Below are 23,588 nucleotides of genomic sequence, written 5' to 3'. Positions count from 1 at the left end.
GAGCAGACAGCTAACGTTAGTTGTTAGCAGCCGGTAGGCAGCACAGTCCTTCTAGGCTAAATAACGGAGCAAAAAGCTAACGTTAGCTGTTAGCAGCCCAGTCCTGCTTGGCTAAATAACGGAGCAAACAGCTAACGTTAGCTGTTAGCAGCCCAGTCCTGCTTGGCTAAATAACGGAGCAAACAGCTAACGTTAGCTGTTAGCAGCCGGTGGGCAGCACAGTCCTGCTTGGCTAAATAACGGAGCAAACACCTAACGTTAGTTGTTAGCAGCCGATGGGCAGCACAGTCCTGCTTGGCTAAATAACGGAGCAAACAGCTAACGTTAGCTGTTAGCAGCCGGTGGGCAGCACAGTCCTGCTTGGCTAAATAACTGAGCAAACACCTAACGTTAGTTGTTAGCAGCCGATGGGCAGCACAGTCCTGCTTGGCTAAATAACGGAGCAGACAGCTAACGTTAGCTGTTAGCAGCCGATGGGCAGCACAATCCTGCTTGGCTATGTAACGGAGCAAACAGCTAACGTTAGCTGTTAGCAGCCGGTGGGCAGCACAGTCCTGCTTGGCTAAATAACGGAGCAAACAGCTAACGTTAGCTGTTAGCAGCCGATGGGCAGCACAGTCCTGCTTGGCTATATAACGGAGCAAACAGCTGACGTTAGCTGTTAGCAGCCGGTGGGCAGCACAGTCCTGCTTGGCTAAATAACGGAGCAAACAGCTAACGTTAGTTGTTAGCAGCCGATGGGCAGCACAGTCCTGCTTGGCTAAATAACGGAGCAGACAGCTAACGTTAGCTGTTAGCAGCTGATGGGCAGCACAATCCTGCTTGGCTATGTAACGGAGCAAACAGCTAACGTTAGCTGTTAGCAGCCCAGTCCTGCTTGGCTAAATAACGGAGCAAACAGCTAACGTTAGCTGTTAGCAGCCGGTGGGCAGCACAGTCCTGCTTGGCTAAATAACGGAGCAAACAGTTAACGTTAGCTGTTAGCAGCCCAGTCCTGCTTGGCTAAATAACGGAGCAAACAGCTAACGTTAGCTGTTAGCAGCCGGTGGGCAGCACAGTCCTGCTTGGCTAAATAACGGAGCAAACAGCTAACGTCAGTTGTTAGCAGCCGATGGGCAGCACAGTCCTGCTTGGCTAAATAACGGAGCAGACAGCTAACGTCAGTTGTTAGCAGCCGATGGGCAGCACAGTCCTGCTAGGCTAAATAACGGAGCAAAAAGCTAACGTTAGCTGTTAGCAGCCCAGTCCTGCTTGGCTAAATAACGGAGCAAACAGCTAATGTTAGCTGTTAGCAGCCCAGTCCTGCTTGGCTAAATAACGGAGCAAACAGCTAACGTTAGCTGTTAGCAGCCGGTGGGCAGCACAGTCCTGCTTGGCTAAATAACGGAGCAAACACCTAACGTTAGTTGTTAGCAGCCGATGGGCAGCACAGTCCTGCTTGGCTAAATAACGGAGCAGACAGCTAACGTTAGCTGTTAGCAGCCGGTGGGCAGCACAGTCCTGCTTGGCTAAATAACGGAGCAAACAGCTAATGTTAGTTGTTAGCAGCCGGCAAAAAGCTAACGTTAGCTGTTAGCAGCCCAGTCCTGCTTGGCTAAATAACGGAGCAAACAGCTAACGTTAGCTGTTAGCAGCCCAGTCCTGCTTGGCTAAATAACGGAGCAAACAGCTAACGTTAGCTGTTAGCAGCCGGTGGGCAGCACAGTCCTGCTTGGCTAAATAACGGAGCAAACACCTAACGTTAGTTGTTAGCAGCCGATGGGCAGCACAGTCCTGCTTGGCTAAATAACGGAGCAGACAGCTAATGTTAGCTGTTAGCAGCTGATGGGCAGCACAATCCTGCTTGGCTATGTAACGGAGCAAACAGCTAACGTTAGCTGTTAGCAGCTGATGGGCAGCACAATCCTGCTTAGCTATGTAACGGAGCAAACAGCTAACGTAAGCTGTTAGCAGCCGGTGGGCAGCACAGTCCTGCTTGGCTAAATAACTGAGCAAACAGCTAACGTTAGCTGTTAGCAGCCGGTGGGCAGCACAGCCCTGCTTGGCTAAATAACGGAGCAAACAGTTAACGTTAGCTGTTAGCAGCCCAGTCCTGCTTGGCTAAATAACGTAGCAAACAGCTAACGTTAGCTGTTAGCAGCCGGTGGGCAGCACAGTCCTGCTTGGCTAAATAACGGAGCAAACAGTTAACGTTAGCTGTTAGCAGCCCAGTCCTGCTTGGCTAAATAACGGAGCAAACAGCTAACGTTAGCTGTTAGCAGCCGATGGGCAGCACAGTCCTGCTTGGCTATATAACGGAGCAAACAGCTGACGTTAGCTGTTAGCAGCCGGTGGGCAGCACAGTCCTGCTTGGCTAAATAACGGAGCAAACAGCTAACGTTAGCTGTTAGCAGCCCAGTCCTGCTTGGCTAAATAACGGAGCAAACAGCTAACGTCAGTTGTTAGCAGCCGATGGGCAGCACAGTCCTGCTTGGCTAAATAACGGAGCAAACAGCTAATGTTAGCTGTTAGCAGCCGGTGGGCAGCACAGTCCTGCTTGGCTAAATAACGGAGCAAACAGCTAACGTTAGCTGTTAGCAGCCGGTGGGCAGCACAATCCTGCTTGGCTAAATAACGGAGCAAACAGCTAACGTTAGTTATTAGCAGCCGATGGGCAGCACAGTCCTGCTTGGCTAAATAACGGAGCAGACAGTTAACGTTAGCTGTTAGCAGCCGATGGGCAGCACAGTCCTGCTTGGCTAAATAACGGAGCAAACAGCTAACGTTAGCTGTTTGCAGCCGGTAGGCAGTACAGTCCTGCTAGGCTAAATAACGGAGCAAAAAGCTAACGTTAGCTGTTAGCAGCCCAGTCCTGCTTGGCTAAATAACGGAGCAAACAGCTAACGTTAGCTGTTAGCAGCCGGTAGGCAGCACAGTCCTGCTAGGCTAAATAACGGAGCAAAAAGCTAACGTTAGCTGTTAGCAGCCCAGTCCTGCTTGGCTAAATAACGGAGCAGACAGCTAACGTTAGCTGTTAGCAGCTGATGGGCAGCACAATCCTGCTTGGCTATGTAACGGAGCAAACAGCTAACGTTAGCTGTTAGCAGCCGGTGGGCAGCACAGTCCTGCTTGGCTAAATAACGGAGCAAACAGCTAACGTTAGCTGTTAGCAGCCGGTGGGCAGCACAGTCCTGCTTGGCTAAATAACGGAGCAAACAGTTAACGTTAGCTGTTAGCAGCCCAGTCCTGCTTGGCTAAATAACGGAGCAAACAGTTAACGTTAGCTGTTAGCAGCCCAGTCCTGCTTGGCTAAATAACGGAGCAAACAGCTAATGTTAGCTGTTAGCAGCCCAGTCCTGCTTGGCTAAATAACGGAGCAAACAGCTAACGTTAGCTGTTAGCAGCCGGTGGGCAGCACAGTCCTGCTTGGCTAAATAACGGAGCAAACACCTAACGTTAGTTGTTAGCAGCCGATGGGCAGCACAGTCCTGCTTGGCTAAATAACGGAGCAGACAGCTAACGTTAGCTGTTAGCAGCCGGTGGGCAGCACAGTCCTGCTTGGCTAAATAACGGAGCAAACAGCTAACGTTAGTTGTTAGCAGCCGGTAGGCAGCACAGTCCTTCTAGGCTAAATAACGGAGCAAAAAGCTAACGTTAGCTGTTAGCAGCCCAGTCCTGCTTGGCTAAATAACGGAGCAAACAGCTAACGTTAGCTGTTAGCAGCCCAGTCCTGCTTGGCTAAATAACGGAGCAAACAGCTAACGTTAGCTGTTAGCAGCTGGTGGGCAGCACAGTCCTGCTTGGCTAAATAACGGAGCAAACACCTAACGTTAGTTGTTAGCAGCCGATGGGCAGCACAGTCCTGCTTGGCTAAATAACGGAGCAAACAGCTAACGTTAGCTGTTAGCAGCTGATGGGCAGCACAATCCTGCTTGGCTATGTAACGGAGCAAACAGCTAGCGTTAGCTGTTAGCAGCCGGTGGGCAGCACAGTCCTGCTTGGCTAAATAACGGAGCAAACAGCTAACGTTAGCTGTTAGCAGCCGGTGGGCAGCACAGTCCTGCTTGGCTAAATAACGGAGCAAACAGCTAACGTTAGCTGTTAGCAGCCGGTGGGCAGCACAGTCCTGCTTGGCTAAATAACGGAGCAAACACCTAACGTTAGTTGTTAGCAGCCGATGGGCAGCACAGTCCTGCTTGGCTAAATAACGGAGCAGACAGCTAACGTTAGCTGTTAGCAGCTGATGGGCAGCACAATCCTGCTTGGCTATGTAACGGAGCAAACAGCTAACGTTAGCTGTTAGCAGCCGGTGGGCAGCACAGTCCTGCTTGGCTAAATAACGGAGCAAACAGCTAACGTTAGCTGTTAGCAGCCGGTGGGCAGCACAGTCCTGCTTGGCTAAATAACGGAGCAAACAGTTAACGTTAGCTGTTAGCAGCCCAGTCCTGCTTGGCTAAATAACGGAGCAAACAGTTAACGTTAGCTGTTAGCAGCCCAGTCCTGCTTGGCTAAATAACGGAGCAAACAGCTAACGTTAGCTGTTAGCAGCCGGTGGGCAGCACAGTCCTGCTTGGCTAAATAACGGAGCAAACAGCTAACGTCAGTTGTTAGCAGCCGATGGGCAGCACAGTCCTGCTTGGCTAAATAACGGAGCAGACAGCTAACGTCAGTTGTTAGCAGCCGATGGGCAGCACAGTCCTGCTAGGCTAAATAACGGAGCAAAAAGCTAACGTTAGCTGTTAGCAGCCCAGTCCTGCTTGGCTAAATAACGGAGCAAACAGCTAATGTTAGCTGTTAGCAGCCCAGTCCTGCTTGGCTAAATAACGGAGCAAACAGCTAACGTTAGCTGTTAGCAGCCGGTGGGCAGCACAGTCCTGCTTGGCTAAATAACGGAGCAAACACCTAACGTTAGTTGTTAGCAGCCGATGGGCAGCACAGTCCTGCTTGGCTAAATAACGGAGCAGACAGCTAACGTTAGCTGTTAGCAGCCGGTGGGCAGCACAGTCCTGCTTGGCTAAATAACGGAGCAAACAGCTAACGTTAGTTATTAGCAGCCGGTAGGCAGCACAGTCCTTTTAGGCTAAATAACGGAGCAAAAAGCTAACGTTAGCTGTTAGCAGCCCAGTCCTGCTTGGCTAAATAACGGAGCAAACAGCTAACGTTAGCTGTTAGCAGCCCAGTCCTGCTTGGCTAAATAACGGAGCAAACACCTAACGTTAGTTGTTAGCAGCCGATGGGCAGCACAGTCCTGCTTGGCTAAATAACGGAGCAGACAGCTAACGTTAGCTGTTAGCAGTTGATGGGCAGCACAATCCTGCTTGGCTATGTAACGGAGCAAACAGCTAACGTTAGCTGTTAGCAGCTGATGGGCAGCACAATCCTGCTTGGCTATGTAACGGAGCAAACAGCTAACGTAAGCTGTTAGCAGCCGGTGGGCAGCACAGTCCTGCTTGGCTAAATAACGGAGCAAACAGCTAACGTTAGCTGTTAGCAGCCGGTGGGCAGCACAGCCCTGCTTGGCTAAATAACGGAGCAAACAGTTAACGTTAGCTGTTAGCAGCCCAGTCCTGCTTGGCTAAATAACGTAGCAAACAGCTAACGTTAGCTGTTAGCAGCCGGTGGGCAGCACAGTCCTGCTTGGCTAAATAACGGAGCAAACAGCTAACGTTAGCTGTTAGCAGCCGGTGGGCAGCACAGTCCTGCTTGGCTAAATAACGAAGCAAACAGTTAACGTTAGCTGTTGGCAGCCCAGTCCTGCTTGGCTAAATAACGGAGCAAACAGCTAACGTTAGCTGTTAGCAGCCGGTAGGCAGCACAGTCCTGCTAGGCTAAATAACGGAGCAAAAAGCTAACGTTAGCTGTTAGCAGCCGGTAGGCAGCACAGTCCTGCTAGGCTAAATAACGGAGCAAAAAGCTAACGTTAGCTGTTAGCAGCCCAGTCCTGCTTGGCTAAATAACGGAGCAAACAGCTAACGTTAGCTGTTAGCAGCCGGTGGGCAGCACAGCCCTGCTTGGCTAAATAACGGAGCAAACAGTTAACGTTAGCTGTTAGCAGCCCAGTCCTGCTTGGCTAAATAACGTAGCAAACAGCTAACGTTAGCTGTTAGCAGCCGGTGGGCAGCACAGTCCTGCTTGGCTAAATAACGGAGCAAACAGCTAACGTTAGCTGTTAGCAGCCGGTGGGCAGCACAGTCCTGCTTGGCTAAATAACGAAGCAAACAGTTAACGTTAGCTGTTGGCAGCCCAGTCCTGCTTGGCTAAATAACGGAGCAAACAGCTAACGTTAGCTGTTAGCAGCCGGTAGGCAGCACAGTCCTGCTAGGCTAAATAACGGAGCAAAAAGCTAACGTTAGCTGTTAGCAGCCGGTAGGCAGCACAGTCCTGCTAGGCTAAATAACGGAGCAAAAAGCTAACGTTAGCTGTTAGCAGCCCAGTCCTGCTTGGCTAAATAACGGAGCAGACAGCTAACGTTAGCTGTTAGCAGCTGATGTGCAGCACAATCCTGCTTGGCTATGTAACGGAGCAAACAGCTAACGTTAGCTGTTAGCAGCCGGTGGGCAGCACAGTCCTGCTTGGCTAAATAACGGAGCAAACAGCTAACGTTAGCTGTTAGCAGCCGGTGGGCAGCACAGTCCTGCTTGGCTAAATAACGGAGCAAACAGTTAACGTTAGCTGTTAGCAGCCCAGTCCTGCTTGGCTAAATAACGGAGCAAACAGTTAACGTTAGCTGTTAGCAGCCCAGTCCTGCTTGGCTAAATAACGGAGCAAACAGCTAACGTTAGCTGTTAGCAGCCGGTGGGCAGCACAGTCCTGCTTGGCTAAATAACGGAGCAAACAGCTAACGTTAACAGGGGCTGCATTGAGTTACTGTGCATCATGATGTGTTCAAATTTTATTCAATAAAAATGAGTAATGGGCGACGGTAAGTGTTCTAATGTAATCTTAACATAATTTAGTCTTTGGTGAGGAACTTGAAGCAGATCAGCAGGGATTAAAATTAAATTTGCAAAAACCAGTAAAGTTAATAAAGCAGTGGATGTTGAAGTACATGGGATTTATTGTTTTACTTTTCTTTTTTACCGTGGTATCGAATTGGGTATCGAGAATCGTGGAATTTCACTGGCATTGGTGTCAACTACAAATTTCTGGTATCGTGACATCATTATTCTTAGACGCATCGTGATTCTCTCCTGAAAAATTTTGTCTCGAAGCAGAAAAGTCAATAATCTGACATTAAAAACCCAATTCCCGAAGTTATGGCTCGCCTGTAAGAATTTTGCAAGACCAGGCTGTACGTTCCTTAAGGCTGAACCAACTGGATGGTGTTTCAAAGGCACAGAGATACCCCCACTCTACAACAAAAAACCCAAAGGTAACTCATGGAATGATTGAGGAAAGCTGGTAGAATAGCAGTAACATGCTGCTACAGGCACACTTGTTTCTTTTCTGGAAAATGTCGGCAAAAGTAACCTTTCAGTTGACACATCTCTTCCATTTGTTAATACTATTGTATGAATAAAAGCTAATAAAAGTTAATTTATCTGTTTATTTTAATTATGGATCATTACAAATACTCTATGTTTTAAAAGTAGCAAGTAGTCACACATATAATCACATCGTAGCCCTCAGATCCGAATAGAATGGTGATGTCCCTAGAGATTCCCACCCCTAGTGGGGGGTAGGAGTGAGCTTTACATTTTTTTAGATTGTGTTTTTTTTCACAGCTGGATCTTTAAATATTTCTGCCTTCATTTCAAAAACCATGCAGGTTTTTGACTTCTTGTTCTACATTTAGGTTATGCTGATAAATCTGCTTGCCAAAACATTGAACCTTTTATTGTATAGCAGATTTGAGCTAGTCCTGCTGGTGGAGAAACTAATGAAACCTGTATTAAGAATCAGCTGACCAACCTAAACATTTGTTTACGCTTTAACAGAGTTTGTCACCATAAGTAAAACTCAGCAGGAAAAATAGTATTGAATGACTTTGTGTTAAGACATACCGTGGTCTCATGGAGACGGCTGGGCAGGCTGCCTGACGTCGGCACACAGCGGTTGAGTCGGGATGCTTCGTCTAGAGGACCAAAGGTGCTGACGCTGCGGGCCATGGGCGCTGCAGGGGACAGTGACCCCTGCCTGTGCTCAGAGGGGATGTTGATACCTTGAGCTCTGGTCGATCGAGTCCTATGAAGACACAGCGAGGACGGTCAGCTCACAACACTCAGGTCACAGTCTCAACAATTAACAAATCACAATTATATTTGAGGAAAGGGTGTTTTTAGTCTTCAAAACAGTGAATCTAGGTGTGGTATAGTTTCTTTTTCATTAAAAACATCACACCAGCCAAACAGAATCCAGATGTCTTAATCTCATTAATAATATTTAGCAAAAACACAAAGAAAACACAGTAAATCATTACATTGTTTTGCTGCTTGATATCTTGGCATCAGGGCATTCAGCACTGTTCATCCCTATTGCTCACACATTTTATAATCTATACAAGCACGTGGTCTCTCTGCTTTGTTATGGACCAGGTGCTGCAGATCATCTCACATTACTCTTTTTACAATGCAGATGGGGAACATGTGGATGCAGCTACAGTAGGTTCATACTTCAAAAGCATTATGTAATCAGACAAACTTGAAGCTGAATGCAGCACACCTGAGAATACCACACAAAAACAAAAAAGTTTACTAGGGCTGTCAAAGTTAATGCGAACGGAAATTCCTTTTAAAGGGACTGTTTGTAAGAATCAGAAATGTCTTGTTAACAGCAACACCTGTGGCTGTTAAGTCAACGAAAGTCAGCGTCGGACTCGAGCTTGTGCTCGCTCTACATAGACATGAACGAGCATCGATCAAAACAGTGAGGAGACACACGTCAGCTAAAAGCACAATATCACTCTATATTTCAGCTGCTTGGCAGTAATGTTAGCTGACCAGACGAAGGTCTCTCCATGAATCTGTTTAACAGACGGGCTTCACTAGACACAATTTTGTGGTTTTGGTGCTTCCGTGTAGTTTGTGTTCGAGTCTGAGTCTGAACAGCGGAGCCACACGCGAGCGTGCATGGGACACCGACCCGGATTGACTTATACGTGGAAAAAGTTACAAACAGTCCCTTTAAAGCCACTAATTTCTTTTATGCATTAACGCGAATTGCGATTTTTAGGTTGTAGCGGGCTCAGTTTTAAAGCTAGAGAGAAGATACTGGCATCATATGAAACTACAAAAACCTAAAGAATCCATTGGCGAAGGAGGCTAAGTAGCGGTCCAAACTTAAACTATCATGTCCATTTTCAAAGGGAACCCTTGACCTCTGACCTCCAGATCAGTGAATGTAAATGGGTTCTATGGGTACCCACGAGTCTCCCCTTTACAGACATGCCCACTTTATGATCATCACATGCAGTTTGGGGCAAGTCATAGTCAAGTCAGAACACTGACACACTGACTGCCTGTTGGGCTGCAGTTTGCCATGTTATGAGTAGAGCATATTTTTTATGCTAAATGCAGTACCTGTGAGGGTTTCTGGACAATATCTGTCATTGTTTTGTGTTGTTCATTGATTTACAATAATAAATATATACATACATTTGCATAAAGCAGCATATTTGTCCACTCCCATGTTGATTATTAAATACTTGACAAATCTCCCTTTAAGATACATTTTGATCAGATGTGTGATTAATTTGCGATTAATCACGATTAACTATGGACAATCGTGCGATTCATTGCAATAAAATATTTTAATTGATTGACAGCCCTAATAAACACCTGGCAAAGTAACGACTTCTGTGGTAGTTCCCACTACAGTAGGTTTCTCCAGGACCACATTTTGCCATGATGATTCACAGTCACATATTGTTGTGGTTGCTAATTCATTGTAGGATCAGCATTTAAAGAAATGAAGAATGTGGTGTAACACTGAGTGACAGTGAGTACCTTCCATTCCCTGAGCACTCCTGGACAGCAATCACAGGGGAGGGAGGGAAGACAGCTGTTGTAGGACAGGGGGTGGACAAGGTGGACGTCCCCGTGTCCAAACCTGTGGAGGCAGAGTACGACGAGGTCATTGCCTCGTCCACCGAAGGGCTGCCCTTCAGGAAAAGCCTGCGGAGAGCAGAAGAGAGGGAGGAATTACACTTACATCCAGGAAAGTCAAGTCAGGTGTTGTTTAGTATCTGTGAGCCGAGCTAATTTATTCTGTGAGATGAACTATGAGTCTAACGTATCTTAATGAGATTCTAAGCCTCATTTTTACAGACCCTGTTATTTTCTCAGTCAACTTTTTACTATGAGGTACTGTACATGGGGTAACATGAACACACTAATATCTATCACCTCAGAGATTCCTGTTTCGGTCTGTGGTCTTTTCACTGGTTAAAAGCCAGTTGTCCAAAGTTGGCCCAATGTCATGGAGTTATAGAGTTTAGCAACATTTTAATCAAAATGTAATGACAGTTGTGGGGTTGTTTATGTTTCCAGACAATCAAATCTGATCAAACTACATCCACAAACTGCTGATGAGGAAGATTAGCTGAATTTTTTAGTGTTGAAGGTACTAAATACAGGATTTGGAGCATTTTTATTGCTTCTCAATGGCTCTCAACATGGCGATGGTGAGCCGCAGCTAACAGTGCTAACAACGTAAACAGTGCTAACAATGTAAACGGTGCTAACAACGTAAACGGTGCAGACAACGTAAACGGTGCTGACAACGTAAACAGTGCTGACAACGTAAACAGTGCAAAAAAAACGTAAACAGTGCTAACAATGTAAACAGTGCAAACAATGTAAACAGTGCAAACAACGTAAACAGTGCTAACAACGTAAACTTTGCTAACAACGTAAACAGTGCTAACAACGTAAACAGTGCTAACAACGTAAACAGTGCAAACAACGTTAACAGTGCTAACAGCGCTTGGTGGATCCTGTTGGGTCTCAAAACTATGGTGTACGGTCATAGACCTGCTCTACATATAAAGCGTCTTGAGATAACTTCTGTTGTGATTTGACGCTATACAAAAATGAATTGATTTGATTTGATTTGATAACAACGTAAACAGTGCAAACAACGTTAACAGTGCTAACAACGGTGAAAACGCTGACAGAGATAACAGTGTTTACCTGGGGGGGGGTGCTACGCTTCCTTGACGGCTATCAACTGTAACCGCCATATGACACCTTTTCCTAACATACAGCGAGCGAGCAATCTCTGGTGATTGGAGTGCGAAATTTTTTCCAAATGTACCACAAGCGATGTCACTTTATTACATAGAGAGTGCGATATTACAGCGTTGATTTTGACAAATGAAAATGGGTTGAAGGTGCGCAAAGCTTTGCATAATAGAGCCAAGACGAGTGATTTTTCAAACAAGCGACACGTCGCTCTGCCTGTTCGCTGATGCACTAGCAGGTTAGGACATCTCCACTGGGAAAAACTGAAACAATCTAATGTTCGCTCATTCGCATCTCGTCCAGTTAGGAAGAGGTGTGAGAGCAGTGCAGAGTGGCGGCCGTGAGCTAGCCAGTGGAGCACGCTTACATGCATGACCATGCAATAAAAGCATGTGCTATGTGAACAACACACACAGGAGAGTGACTTCATTCTCTTCTCAGATAGATATTACTCGACATTACTAAATAGTTGTTTGCTGCTACTGTATATCATCATAGTCATAAATGTTGTCAGAGAAACACTTTAAGACGAGGCTTTAAGAAAAATCAGGCAAAGACTGTGGATAGTTTCTTTAAAAAGTAATCAAGAGTTAATCACAGTAACAAACCAATATCAGTAAAAACCTCTTAACAGGGGGAGAAAAATAAAACGACTGCGTACAAAGAGGAGAATGGCTCCATCCAGCAAAGTCCAAATGCTATATTTTCTGTTTGATAATTTGGAAATATGCAATATAAATTAATCATTCCGTACTTGATCCAGACAATAAATACATAAAAATAGATTAAATATACTTACAAAATCCCTCTAAAAAAAGAAGGAAATTTATAACCCTGTCACACAGTTATATTTTTATAGAAGTTCAGTACTGCGGTTTACCTGCCGGGTCCTCGCATGTCCCTGATCTCCACGTTGAGGAAGGGCAGGAAGGGGTTTCCACAGAAGGGGCAGGTGGTGTTCAGGTTGGAGTCGTCTGCCGTCCAGCCAGCCATGATCTCCTCATCGTACACGAGGCAGTCGCACGTCTTACAGCGAGAACAGCTGGAGATCAGCAGCTGGAAACACACACACACACAGAAAGGCAGGTGAGCTTACAGACCAAAAATGATCCAAGATTTTAAATAACATCTAGTTGAACCACTAATTGTCAGTTATATTCTGCAACACGGACCCCTTCTGTCATTTTGATTTCCTTTATCTTAAAGAGATAGTTGAGATTTTTGAAGTGGGATTGTATGAGGTACAGTAGATGGCAGTCGGCAAGCCGGGGGCAGCAGCAAAATGTATTTTAGACAACTAAAAAAAGGCCAACTGAAAAAATCGATATCAGTGTACACTATATTTAGAATATTTTCACAGCTTTAACTTGCCTTCAGACAGGCCTTTCTGATGGGTTATATCCATCTTTGCTCTCTCGTATGTAGTGAAATATTCTGCTGAGGGAGGATCTTTATGATTAGCTTGCAAAGTAGTTTGCTTTTCCTGAAAGTTATGAAAGCTGTTTCTAAAACTATTTCTTCAGAGTGAAAAACCATCAAAGAGTTCGTTCCTGCTGACATGCTGGGCCAACACCCATAAAGTGACACAGAAATGCAGAGAAAACTCTTAGTTGCAAAATGCTCTTTCTTAGAGTCTGCTGAGAGCGCAGTACAAATACTAGAAGAATTCCCAACATATTTCATGCCTCTGTATCTTCAGCCAAAAGCCAAAGTAGATGCAGGAAAACACACTTCAATCTTTCTATTCAAGGCTTCTAAGCATTAGTTTAATAAATAAGATATTTGTTATAAATTAATTTGTACATAAAAACATTTTGTATCAAACCATTATTTCTGCTTTCGTGACTTTTGCATCCAATATTTATCTACAGTGACCCAACTGCTGGACTTTACTTTCCACCTTGAAGTTTTACCTCCATGGCATAGTTGTTGAAGATGCTGGTGTTGCTGGTGTAGCGTGAAGAGCCGAGGTCCGACTTGTCTGGCAGAGGGAAACCGGGAGGCGAGAGGACACATCCTGCAGGAATGTGAAGGATGATCAGAATATGTGACGATACATAACGAGTCAACACGTCACCAACAGCACAGATTTCTTGACACATTTTTAAGACAAATGTAATCTATGACGACACGACCGGCATTCTTTATCCCTCATCTCTTGGTGCCGGGTCTACTGTACATTGTTTGGGGAATTTGGAAGATAAGTTTTATGCTCCTGCATGGGACCTGCCCCTGGTGTTGGACGCTCTATGCTTGCCTCCCTTTGAACCCTTTGTACAGAAAGAGCTGAGGTGGCTATCGGCCAAACTTAATTTCTCCTTGCCATCACTTCAGCAGTGTGTAGGCGAGCTACAGGCCTTGTCTATGAGCGATTTATGTCTGAGGTGGAACTCAGATGGCTCAGGTGTTATTTTGTGGCCAAATACAGCATTCCTCCCTAAGGTGCTGTCACGTTCACATATCGATCAGCCTATCTGTCTTGCCCAGCTTGACACCTCAATATGAGATGGGGAGGAGAAGTCAAGGCTGTTGTCAGTAAGGATGAAATAGAACAAAAGTTATGGATGAAACTACGGTTCTATAAATCCTAGATGACCGTCAGAGTTCTTAGTCACTCAGAATCTTGTGAGGACTGATCTTGTGGATGACACCGGAACTTAAACCCCCAACCAAGTGATCCGAGGTCACACGTGACTTTGTTGATATTAATACTCGACCTGCGCATGTGCGAGACGAAGATATTCAGGTTTGAAGCACTGTCTCTGGCGGTCATCCAGGATTTATAGAACCGTAGTTACATCCGTAACTCCCGTTTTAGAGCAGCGACGAAGAACTGATTGCAGGTAGTTTGTCACGTGATGATAGCAAACAACAACAGTGGAGAGTATATCTGCAAATTTCCCCACTGTGGGACTAATAGAGGAATATCTTATCTTATAAAAGTAACGGTAGCCAGGGTGAAGAAAATGTCCGCTTTGCATGTCCATTTTGCAATATTTCACAGTGGAAAATCCAACAAGTAAAACGGGGATATGTCCAGTATGTAAGGCTTCCGTTTTGAGGGGTGGCACTAGTGTTGCCAATTTCAACACAAGCAATTTTATAAAACATTTGAAGATGCGTCACGCTAAAGAGCACGACGACACCCTGCAGGACAAATTAGCACACAGGCTGATGAGACAAGAGAATACTGAATCGTTATATATTCCTAGCTTCATTTATTGATGTTTTTTGTAATGGACAAATTTAATAATAAAACAAAGTTCTATTGCATTCATTCTCTGTATGTATTCCTTCATGTTTTAAACTGAGCCAGGCCATACAACAAAGATATTAATCATATCACATCCATACATGGATGTAGTAAACAGCTGTTAAATAATAATAATAATAAAAATAATAATTATATATACTGTATATATCTTTTTATCACGCTGGCATCAGATCGGTACTCGGTATCTGCTGATACCTCAAGTTCAGGTATCGGAATCGGTATTGGGAAGGAAAAAATGGTATCAGAACATTCTAACATTAATTGCAGTGCTGTGCTCTCCCCTTAATTTGTATTGCCTTGAGATGTGTATGCCTTCTCCTATTGTCTCACCTGTAGTCTGTCCTATATGCATGGTGGCACTCAGTTTCCCCCTTGAGGGATTAATAAAGTATTTTGTATCGTATTTCATATCCTATCAGTGAAGAAAGACAGAGGCTTGCTGTTACCAGGGAGCAGAGATGTGGGTCTCCCGAGGCTGGAGCCTGCAGAGGGGCTGTCCAGTCTGCTGCGGAGAGGGCTGCGTCTGGGGCTCCTGCGGGGCCCCATGGAGCCGTTCCTCTGTGGAGAGATCACAGGGCCCTCTGACTCCCCACAGTCCTCCTCATCCAGCAGGGAGGAGCAGTCTGGATCTCCAACGCCGAGGGAGGACACACTCAGACGGTCACTGTGACCGTCCTGGATGAACAGAGGAGAGCTGGGCAGGTTAATGTCGTCATGGACGGCACAGGTGTCTAATCTTAAAGCTATAATACTCACAGCAATGGCAGATCAAGTTCAGCATAGACAAATGGTACGTATCAACAGGGTTTTTTTGGATGTGAGGGATCGCCTCGCTTCCCAGCATTGGACGCTTGATGAGCTGCTATTAGACACAAGGCACCTGATTGGACAAACGCTTTCCCTCGTGGGGTGTTGCTCCTAGCTTTGAAACCGGAACCAACACGGTAGCTCGTTTGTAAACTATATTAAGAAAAAGGTTCACCGAAATGTGTTTCTGAAAACATTTTATGCAAGAAATAAGCCATGCAGTTGCTAAATCTGTCTTTATTTTAGATCGACAACGGTTAGTTTAAAAGTTTTTCGGGAGTTTCCAGAGGCGGCGAGTTGCCCCGGATGCCCATGATTTGCATAAAGTAACCTAGACCTTGACTGTATGCAAAATAGGAGCGGCCAACGTGATGCCCCGTCTCTTGAATCGCACCGCCACACTACCAGAATGCATTGCATAGCTAATTACATAGACAATGAATGGGAAGTGTGGAAAGAACAGATCCTGTGGACACATACTATATAAGATTGCTCACATGAGGAACAAATAAAAATATTTTAAGGGGCACAAATAAGACATTTTGTGCATGCATCTTCCCAGTGACCTTAATCATACAAATCTAGAAATATTATATACAAACACCAGAAAGGAAACCCACAAACTGCTCTACTGATTAAGGTAACAGAAGCTAACTGTAGCGCAGAGCAAAAAGCTGATAACACGGTACATGTTGTACTGTGCGCGGCAGGAAAATGCTGTCTGTTGTGATACTAGTAGAGATTTTTGTTGTTGGATGGATTTTGAAAGTACAATCCCACCAGTGTAAATGCAGGTTTTAACCCATTTACTACAAATCATATTTGCATTGCATTGCCGAATACTAATAGATTGAGATGTGTCTGATTTTTCAATTAAAATATACAATGTAAGCTCAAAATTAGGTCACTATTTCTACAAAACCTATTTGGAGCTTCATTTTCTGTATGATACTAAATAGATTACTAAAAACCTGCATGTGTTCGATGCATTACCAGCTGCATTACCACACAACAATAAGTTAACTTTGACAACAAGCCTCTGTACCTTGGTAGGTGTGGTGTACGTGGCAAGGCGGGTATACCAGCGGCTTGCCTTCTCTGCCACGCCCTTCCCAGCAGAGACCACACTGGTCTTGAATACATCAAGCGTTGGTGTGAGTAGAGTGTCCAGAGCGAAAGAGGAGGAGGAGGGCGAAGGCGACGCCAGGCTCATCCGGTCTGTCCTCTCCCTGTAGGGGCTGGGCCGAGGGCTGGCGCTGGGGGTGGTGCTAGAGCTGCGACAGGAAGGCGACGACATTAGACGCTGGCGTGAGATGGGCTGGGAGGGCGAGGGCGGGTGGAAGGTGCGGGAGCGCGGCACTCCAGCAGTCCTGAGGGGGGAGCTGTGGGGCAGGCTGGCTCTGCGGGGGGCAGAGAGTGAGGAGGGGTGGAGGAGGAGGGGGCTGGCTGGGTCCTGCAGGTCCAGACTGGGTGTACGGCTGCTCAGCGGGCTGCCCATGTGGTTCATGTAGAGCTCGATCTCTCTGGCCAGGTGCCTACGGGCGCTGGGCGTGCTGGCCTCGTCCCCCTCTGGGTACTGATCCTCATTTTGCTGGTCGGTCTGTGACTCTGCTGCCAGCAGGGATAGAGGGTCGTAGCCTGTCTGTATGTCTGTGCGCTTCACAGCTCCTCTGGACGTCATGGTGCTCATGCCACCGTAGCTGACGCTGCGTTCCACAGGTTTCTTATGAGATTTGTTGGAGTTATGGGAGCTGATGGCAGCCCCTGCGGCAGGCTTGTCTAAATCCAGATCCTCCAAATCAAAAATGGCCTCTGTATTACTTCTGTCCTCATCACTTGAGTCCTGTCCCTCCGTCCCATCTTCCTCCTCCCTGTGATCACGACTTCCGACAGCAGCCACCACCTCTAACCCACCCAGAGCCAGCGAACGAGGCCTCTTACTCTTAGTGAAGTTGGCACCGGAGAGAATTTTGACGTCCGCGCCCAGGTGTCCCGCGATCTTATCTGGGTCAGTTTCACCCTGGCTCATACCCAGGCCGAGGACAGTGGTGCCACTGCCGCTGCTGCCCACCGTGTCGCCGCTCAGCCGGCGGCCCCTCACGCCCTGCCAGTCGAGAGCCGAGCCGCTGCTGGCGCTGCCCACCATGTCCTCCAGAGTACTCTTATGTCTCCTGAGCAAACTGTCGGTGTAGACCTCACCGATCTCATCCAGGGAGGAAGTGAAGAGGAGACCTGCAACATGGCCTTAGAGAGAGGGAGGGGAAGAAGTGACATGAGTGAGTAATAGAGTTACAGTTATTTCAGAAGTAAAAGTCATGTTCATTTTCTGCAGAGACAATAGCTGTGTTTCCATTCAATTGTCAAGCAACTTTTAAGCAAACTCTTGAAATGTTGCAAGAAAAGAAATGTGAATTAGGCGTGTTTCCATCAACTGGTTTGGAATGAATACACTCAGCTACAGTGTAGTTTGGTCAGAAGTTGGCGCTATAGGCTACGCATGGCTGTAATCTGCCAGTAAACAGAGTAGAAGAAGAAGAGGTTGCGAACCGGAAACAAAACAAGTCGGCCCGGTCATCAAAACATCTCCGAGAGAAAAATGGAGAGAGATCTTCAACAACTTGTTTCAATTGGGCAAGTTTTAATTGTTCTTTCATGTCAGCTAGTATTGACCATGTTTCATGTTGTCCCGAGACGAAGACACCAGTATTCACACATTATGGGAATATCCGAGAAGATGCCAACAGCAGAAACAGCTGATCAGTCATGTGAGTTAAATGTTCGCTACGTCAGAATTTATTCAGCTAAGGCGTTTCCATAATCCATTTAGTGCATCAACTCTTTTTCGATAAAGGCAAAAACCACCTCACGTGAGTATAAAAACCTTTTTTGCAATTGAGGAAGTTTTATAGAATTTGTCCGTTTCCATACAGCTAATGCGCATTAAAATATGTGAATGGAAACACAACTAATGTTAGCCTGTATACATACATTAACTACGGCCAAGGAACATTTTAGTAAGAACAACCAATCACTGAGCTTAAAGGACCAGTGTATAGCATTTAGAAGGATCTGTTGGCATTAATAGAATACAATATTCATAACTATGTTTTCATTAGTGTTTAATCACCTGATATTAAGAATTGTTGTGTTTTTGTTAGCTTAAAATGAGCCCTTCATATCTCCATAGGGAGCAGGTCCTCTTTATGGAGTCCTCCATGTTGCTCCGCCATGTTTCTACAGCAGCCCAGAAAGGACAAACACTGTCTCTAGAGAGAGCCTTTCACGTTTTTACATTACCCAAAGGTCACCGTAGTTCTCTGACACGCTTGGAAGGGGAGGAGAGAGCAGTGGGGGTTTTCAGTTGGTTGCAACGTCACCGCTAAATGCTACTAAGGCTGCATACACACCAGATCTGGTGGTGCGGCAAAAACGCCAGTCCTCCCATTCATTTTGAAGGGGGATAGGGAATTTGGTCTGCAGCTGCCACAGGAGGAGCCAAAAAAACGCAATGGCCTGCAGTGGAAAAGTAAAACAGAACCAACTTTTGGAGAAATGCAACCTGATGGGATCCAAAGCTGTACAACTCAGTCATGAGGGAAGAAAAGACGTTAATCGTCATAGTCAATGGGCCATTAAAGTGACACTCCCACACCGCCGCACAACCCTGTGGCGAATTGCTCCAACGCCTGATCTGATGTGAATGCAGCCTTAATCCTACACAATGGTTCTTTAAAATTCTGTTGCATGGGCCGCTAACGACGAGCGTAAGCTAAAGATATCACTTTGTAGAGATAAGATAATACATTCAGCAGTTAAAATCATATCACTTTCAGATAATATATAATAATAATATGCTACAGATTTGATCCTCCCCACTGGCTTCTTCTCCATAGCAACAGCAGCTGAGGCTCATGGGTATTGAAATAATAAAAACTGATGGCTTAAATTTATTTTTACAAGACTTTTGATGTTGAGGAACATTGAGGATGTCATTAAAATAAAACGTTGAAATGAAAATTCAAAGTGGAGAAAAACATCTCAGTTAACAGCATCTCTATTAAAACCATTAAATCTATTTAATGTTTCTTCTTCACCTGCGCTGGCGGAGCTCTTGGGTTTGCAAGATGAATCGTCGTATGGACAGCTGCTGCGCACAATGCCGCGAGGTTTGAAGGAGGAATGGACCTCCATGTCACACTGAGGGAGGCAGTCTTTACTCCCCTTGGCGCTCTCCGTCTCTGACACTGCAAACAGAAATTACAATTTAAAATCAGTCTTTTTTTTACTATGCGCACAGCTTTCTCCAGAAGTAAAATCACACGACTGAAATGCTTTGATGTTAAGAAACCAAAAGGAATGAATCATCTCTGGAGGAGAGAGATCAAGGAAGAGGAAGGGGAAATCCCGTGTGGCTGCGAGGCTGCCAACTTATCATTTTTTAGAAGGTACAGTAGACAGAAATATCAGGTGTTATCAGATCAGACTTATCAGATCATACTGACAGGAGCTGCAGTCGCTCTCCTTCTTGTCATCTTTGTCAGGGGCGGCATCCGGAGCGCTGGGGTCTCCTCTCCGAACCTCCTCTTTGGAAAGTGAATTATAACCCAGGTCTGATTGATCCCCTTCAGAACAGAGAGAACAGAGAGAAAGATGGAATTAGATGAGAGGGGCACAATAGACACAGAAGTCTTTTGATATTTAACCAAAAGATCACAGAAATATGCAACACAACGTATGGAAAATCTATGCAGAGGAACACATTTTTCAAGACAGCTACACTTTATCGTCACTAGAGCTGCAACTAACGATCATTTTCATTGTCAATTAATGTGTTGATTATTTTCTCGATTATTCGATTAGTTGTTTGGTCTATAAAATGCAACAAAATTGGGAAAAATGTTGATCAGTGTTTCTCTAAGCCCAAGATGACGTCCTCAAATGTCTTGTTTTGTCCACAACTCAAAGATCTTCAGTTTACTGTCATAGAGGAGTAAAGAAACCAGGAAATATGTAAGGGATAATGTTTAGCGACCCGGTCATTGTTGTGAAATAAACCCTGACAGGGAGATGCGGCACCCTGACGTGAAGAGGTCTGGCATCGCCCAGAATGGGTTTATTTCACAACAATGACCTGCTAGATGTACATTATCCCACTTATTACATGGCTACTTACTGAAGAATGAAATAATTTGACCTAAAAAACGGTCCTCCAGTGTCCGACATTAGAACTGCGCCAATAGCAACGGTCTGTTATACATAGCAACGGTCTGTTATACATAGCAATGGTCTGTTATACGTAGCAACGGTCTGTTATACGTAGCAATGGTCTGTCATACGTAGCAATGGTCTGTTATGCATAGCAACGGTCTGTTATACATAGCAACAGTCTGTTATACATAAAAACAGTCTGCTATACATAGCAACGGTCTGCTATACATAGCAACGGTCTGTTATACATAGCAACAGTCTGTTATACATAGCAACGGTATGCTATACATAGCAACAGTCTGTTATACATAGCAACAGTCTGTTATACATAGCAACAGTCTGTTGTGCATAGCAACAGTCTGTTATACATAGCAACAGTCTGTTATACATAGCAACAGTCTGTTATACATAGCAACGGTATGCAATAAAGAAATGGTGCCATCAAATGGGGTCGTGTTTATCGTGTTCACGAGAAGAGTCCATATGAACACCCCCCTCTTGTGGTATTCACGACATCGCAAGTGAAAAAATTCCGAAAGCTCCGATGTGTTTGTTGAAGTTGTCAGAAATGGCGGAGGCCATAGAAGTTCTTTTCTTGGTGTATATTAAGTTAATATATTGTAATTTTAGTTATATATTGTTTTTGTTCGTAATTTCATAATATGTTTGAGGAAAATGTTGATATTCCCAACGACCTCATCTTTCTCCTCTGTCATTATGCCTTTGCATTTCCTGCATGATGTTACCCTCTCGCTAGCTTGCTAAATAATATATAATAATAATTTAATAATAAAGACTCCGACAGTAACGTTAATATTGCCGTTGCTTAGCAGCGGTGTTCTCACGACTTAACCACTTGAAGGCCAAGCATATCGTGTACACGACTTCCCATGTTGTAAATACTAGCTCCCGAGTTTCATTTGAAGGCATAAATATAACAGACCGTAGAACGTCATGAGTGACCAATCAGAATCCAGTATTCAACAAAGCCGTGTAATAATCATATTTAAGAAGCTGGAATCAGAGAATTTTGACTTTTTTTTTTTAATTGCTCAAATCAATTAATCGATTATCAAAATAGTTGGCAATTAATTTAATAGATGAAAACTAATCAATTAATCGTTGCAGCCTTCAACAACACTGTATGTGTCACTGCTCCTATTACTGAACAAACTGTTCAAGTTTGAGGGCCATGTCCTTTGTTTTCACAGTATCTACTGAAAACAACCGAAAAAGCTTTTTGATGTAAAAATGTGAACCTAATGTGGCTTTACACTGAGGTAGGAAATGAAACATACATAAGAGAAAAAAAATAGTGAGGGGTTTCTTCCCTTTCATCTCCACAATTCTGGGAGGCACATCCCTTTTGCAGAGAGAGGAGAGGAAAAGAGCAGCTAAATGCTGTGCTGGATAAAAAGAATCCTCCTCAGGGCATGCAGAGATCTGCAGTTACTGTACAGAAACTAACTGCAGTTTCACAGCTGCTAATGAATTTAACTGCTAGGGTTTGACGTTAGGGGGGAAAGAAACCCTGCCATCACTCCAGGCTGACTCTTCCATCTGTCTGTGTAACTTCCCTGGATCTCCAGGCAACCAGCTGTCGGATGATTCGCTCTGCTCTTTCATCTTTTCCACGAAACTTCATCTTTAAATAAAGCATGAGGCTGCACAGCTCAGCTGGAATACAGTATGGAGAGGATTGCAACTGATGGGCAAGAGACAAAACTCATTTCAGGACTGTAATAATCTACGATCTTCTCCTGCTGTGCTGTGAGCTCGTTCCAAAGCTCCAGTAGAGGTGCCATCTCCATGATTTAAACTATTTCCCTAATCAAAAAGAATGTGCCTCTGGGTAATTACTCGCCATAATTGACAATGACACATATCTCTGTGGTGAAGTGAGGAGTGAGCGAATAGAGAGATGAGCAGCAGACTGTGATGTGCCGGATAGAGAGATGGAGGACAGAGAGAGGAGGCGAGATCACAGAGACAGGAAAGAGACAATGAAACGATTGAAGTAGACAGAAAATAATAATAATAAAACGTTGCAGCTCAGGTAAGATGGGACAGATAAATGCAACCACACATGCAGACTGACAGAGAGGTTTACCTGGGTGGAGGGTAGCTTCTATGAGCTCAGAGCCCCCCCAGTGTGAGTAGGCCACCGGGGCCCTGGCGCCCACGCTGCCGCCCCCACGGCCGACTGCATGCAAGGGCAACACAGGCAGGGCCAGAGTGAAGGGCAGTGTTAGGACAGAGCACAGAAGAAACCACAGCCGCAAAACCATGGTGAGACATGGATGGACAACAGGGACAAAAGGAAGGTGGAAACGCCAGGCAGCAGAGGGAAGGAGATTTAAGAGGAAGAGGGAAAACGAGGAAGAGGACGGTTGGTGAGTGGGACAAATGAAGGAAGGAGGAATAAAAAAAATGTCATTGAGAGAGAAGATGTAGAACAAGATGGCTGCCTGTGAAAGATTGAGTCAAGCAGCAGCCATGTTGGGTGTACCTGTGCTAGATCTATCGTCAGTGAGGTCTACTTTGGCGGAGTCAGTGGCGTAGGGGCCCTGCTCGGCCAGGTTAGTGTCGGCAGAGCTATCCAGGCTGCCATGACTCACAGCGTCCAGGTCGCTGCCATCTGCCCAAAGACAACAAGGCGTTAAAAGGAAGCCGGGCGCCATTTCTGCTCCACAACTGTTCTTCTTTTTATTGTTTTGAATATTTGTTTAATCTTTAGGTGTTGATAAGTGGATGAAAAGAACTGTTCCAATGTGTCTGTGTTCTACAGTGTTTCTATCATCATGAAGAAACAGTAATTGGATGGTCTGTTGCTTCTGTAATTTAATAGAAATCCAGTTGAACCAGCATACTGTAAGAGAAATGAGAAAATTCTTCATGCATAATGCTGAGATGTGTCTTAAAAATACATTATTTTTAATAATAAATAAATTCCAGCCACCAGGTTAAAACAATGATTGATGATCCCACGGGATCGCGGGCGAGTCAAACTTTAATGTCTTTCATAGGCTGTAGCAGGTTCAGGTGTCAGGTTTTGGAGATAGCTAATGAAGGCAGCGATATCCTATAAAACTACAAAACCTAATGAATCCATTGGTATCAACCATGTCATACTAGCTTGT

The 23,588-nt window shown here is 45.1% G+C and overlaps 1 protein-coding gene across 9 annotated transcripts in view; it reads right to left on the bottom strand.

Moving 5' to 3' along the window:
* The window catches only part of LOC141760937 (C-myc promoter-binding protein-like), a 210,316-nt gene that overhangs the window by 38,003 nt on the left and 148,725 nt on the right, over positions 1 to 23,588 (bottom strand). For 4 of the 9 annotated variants that reach the window (XM_074624069.1, XM_074624057.1, XM_074624061.1 and 1 more), the window contains 10 exons: positions 22,958 to 23,086; positions 22,559 to 22,651; positions 19,743 to 19,862; positions 19,335 to 19,484; positions 16,286 to 17,484; positions 14,880 to 15,108; positions 13,073 to 13,176; positions 12,040 to 12,215; positions 9,924 to 10,091; positions 7,983 to 8,163 (listed from right to left, as the gene is read on the bottom strand). In XM_074624069.1, coding sequence (XP_074480170.1) covers positions 7,983 to 8,163; positions 9,924 to 10,091; positions 12,040 to 12,215; positions 13,073 to 13,176; positions 14,880 to 15,108; positions 16,286 to 17,484; positions 19,335 to 19,484; positions 19,743 to 19,862; positions 22,559 to 22,651; positions 22,958 to 23,086 — 2,549 coding nt within the window. The remainder of the gene's footprint in view (positions 1 to 7,982; positions 8,164 to 9,923; positions 10,092 to 12,039; positions 12,216 to 13,072; positions 13,177 to 14,879; positions 15,109 to 16,285; positions 17,485 to 19,334; positions 19,485 to 19,742; positions 19,863 to 22,558; positions 22,652 to 22,957; positions 23,087 to 23,588) is intronic. The other 5 variants (XM_074624078.1, XM_074624115.1, XM_074624087.1 and 2 more) reach the window with 2 other exon arrangements.

This window comes from Sebastes fasciatus, chromosome 2, assembly GCF_043250625.1.
Source record: "Sebastes fasciatus isolate fSebFas1 chromosome 2, fSebFas1.pri, whole genome shotgun sequence".
Taxonomy (NCBI): domain Eukaryota; kingdom Metazoa; phylum Chordata; class Actinopteri; order Perciformes; family Sebastidae; genus Sebastes; species Sebastes fasciatus.
Note: the sequence above shows the minus strand (reverse complement) of the source record. Positions and strands in the feature narration are given on the sequence as shown.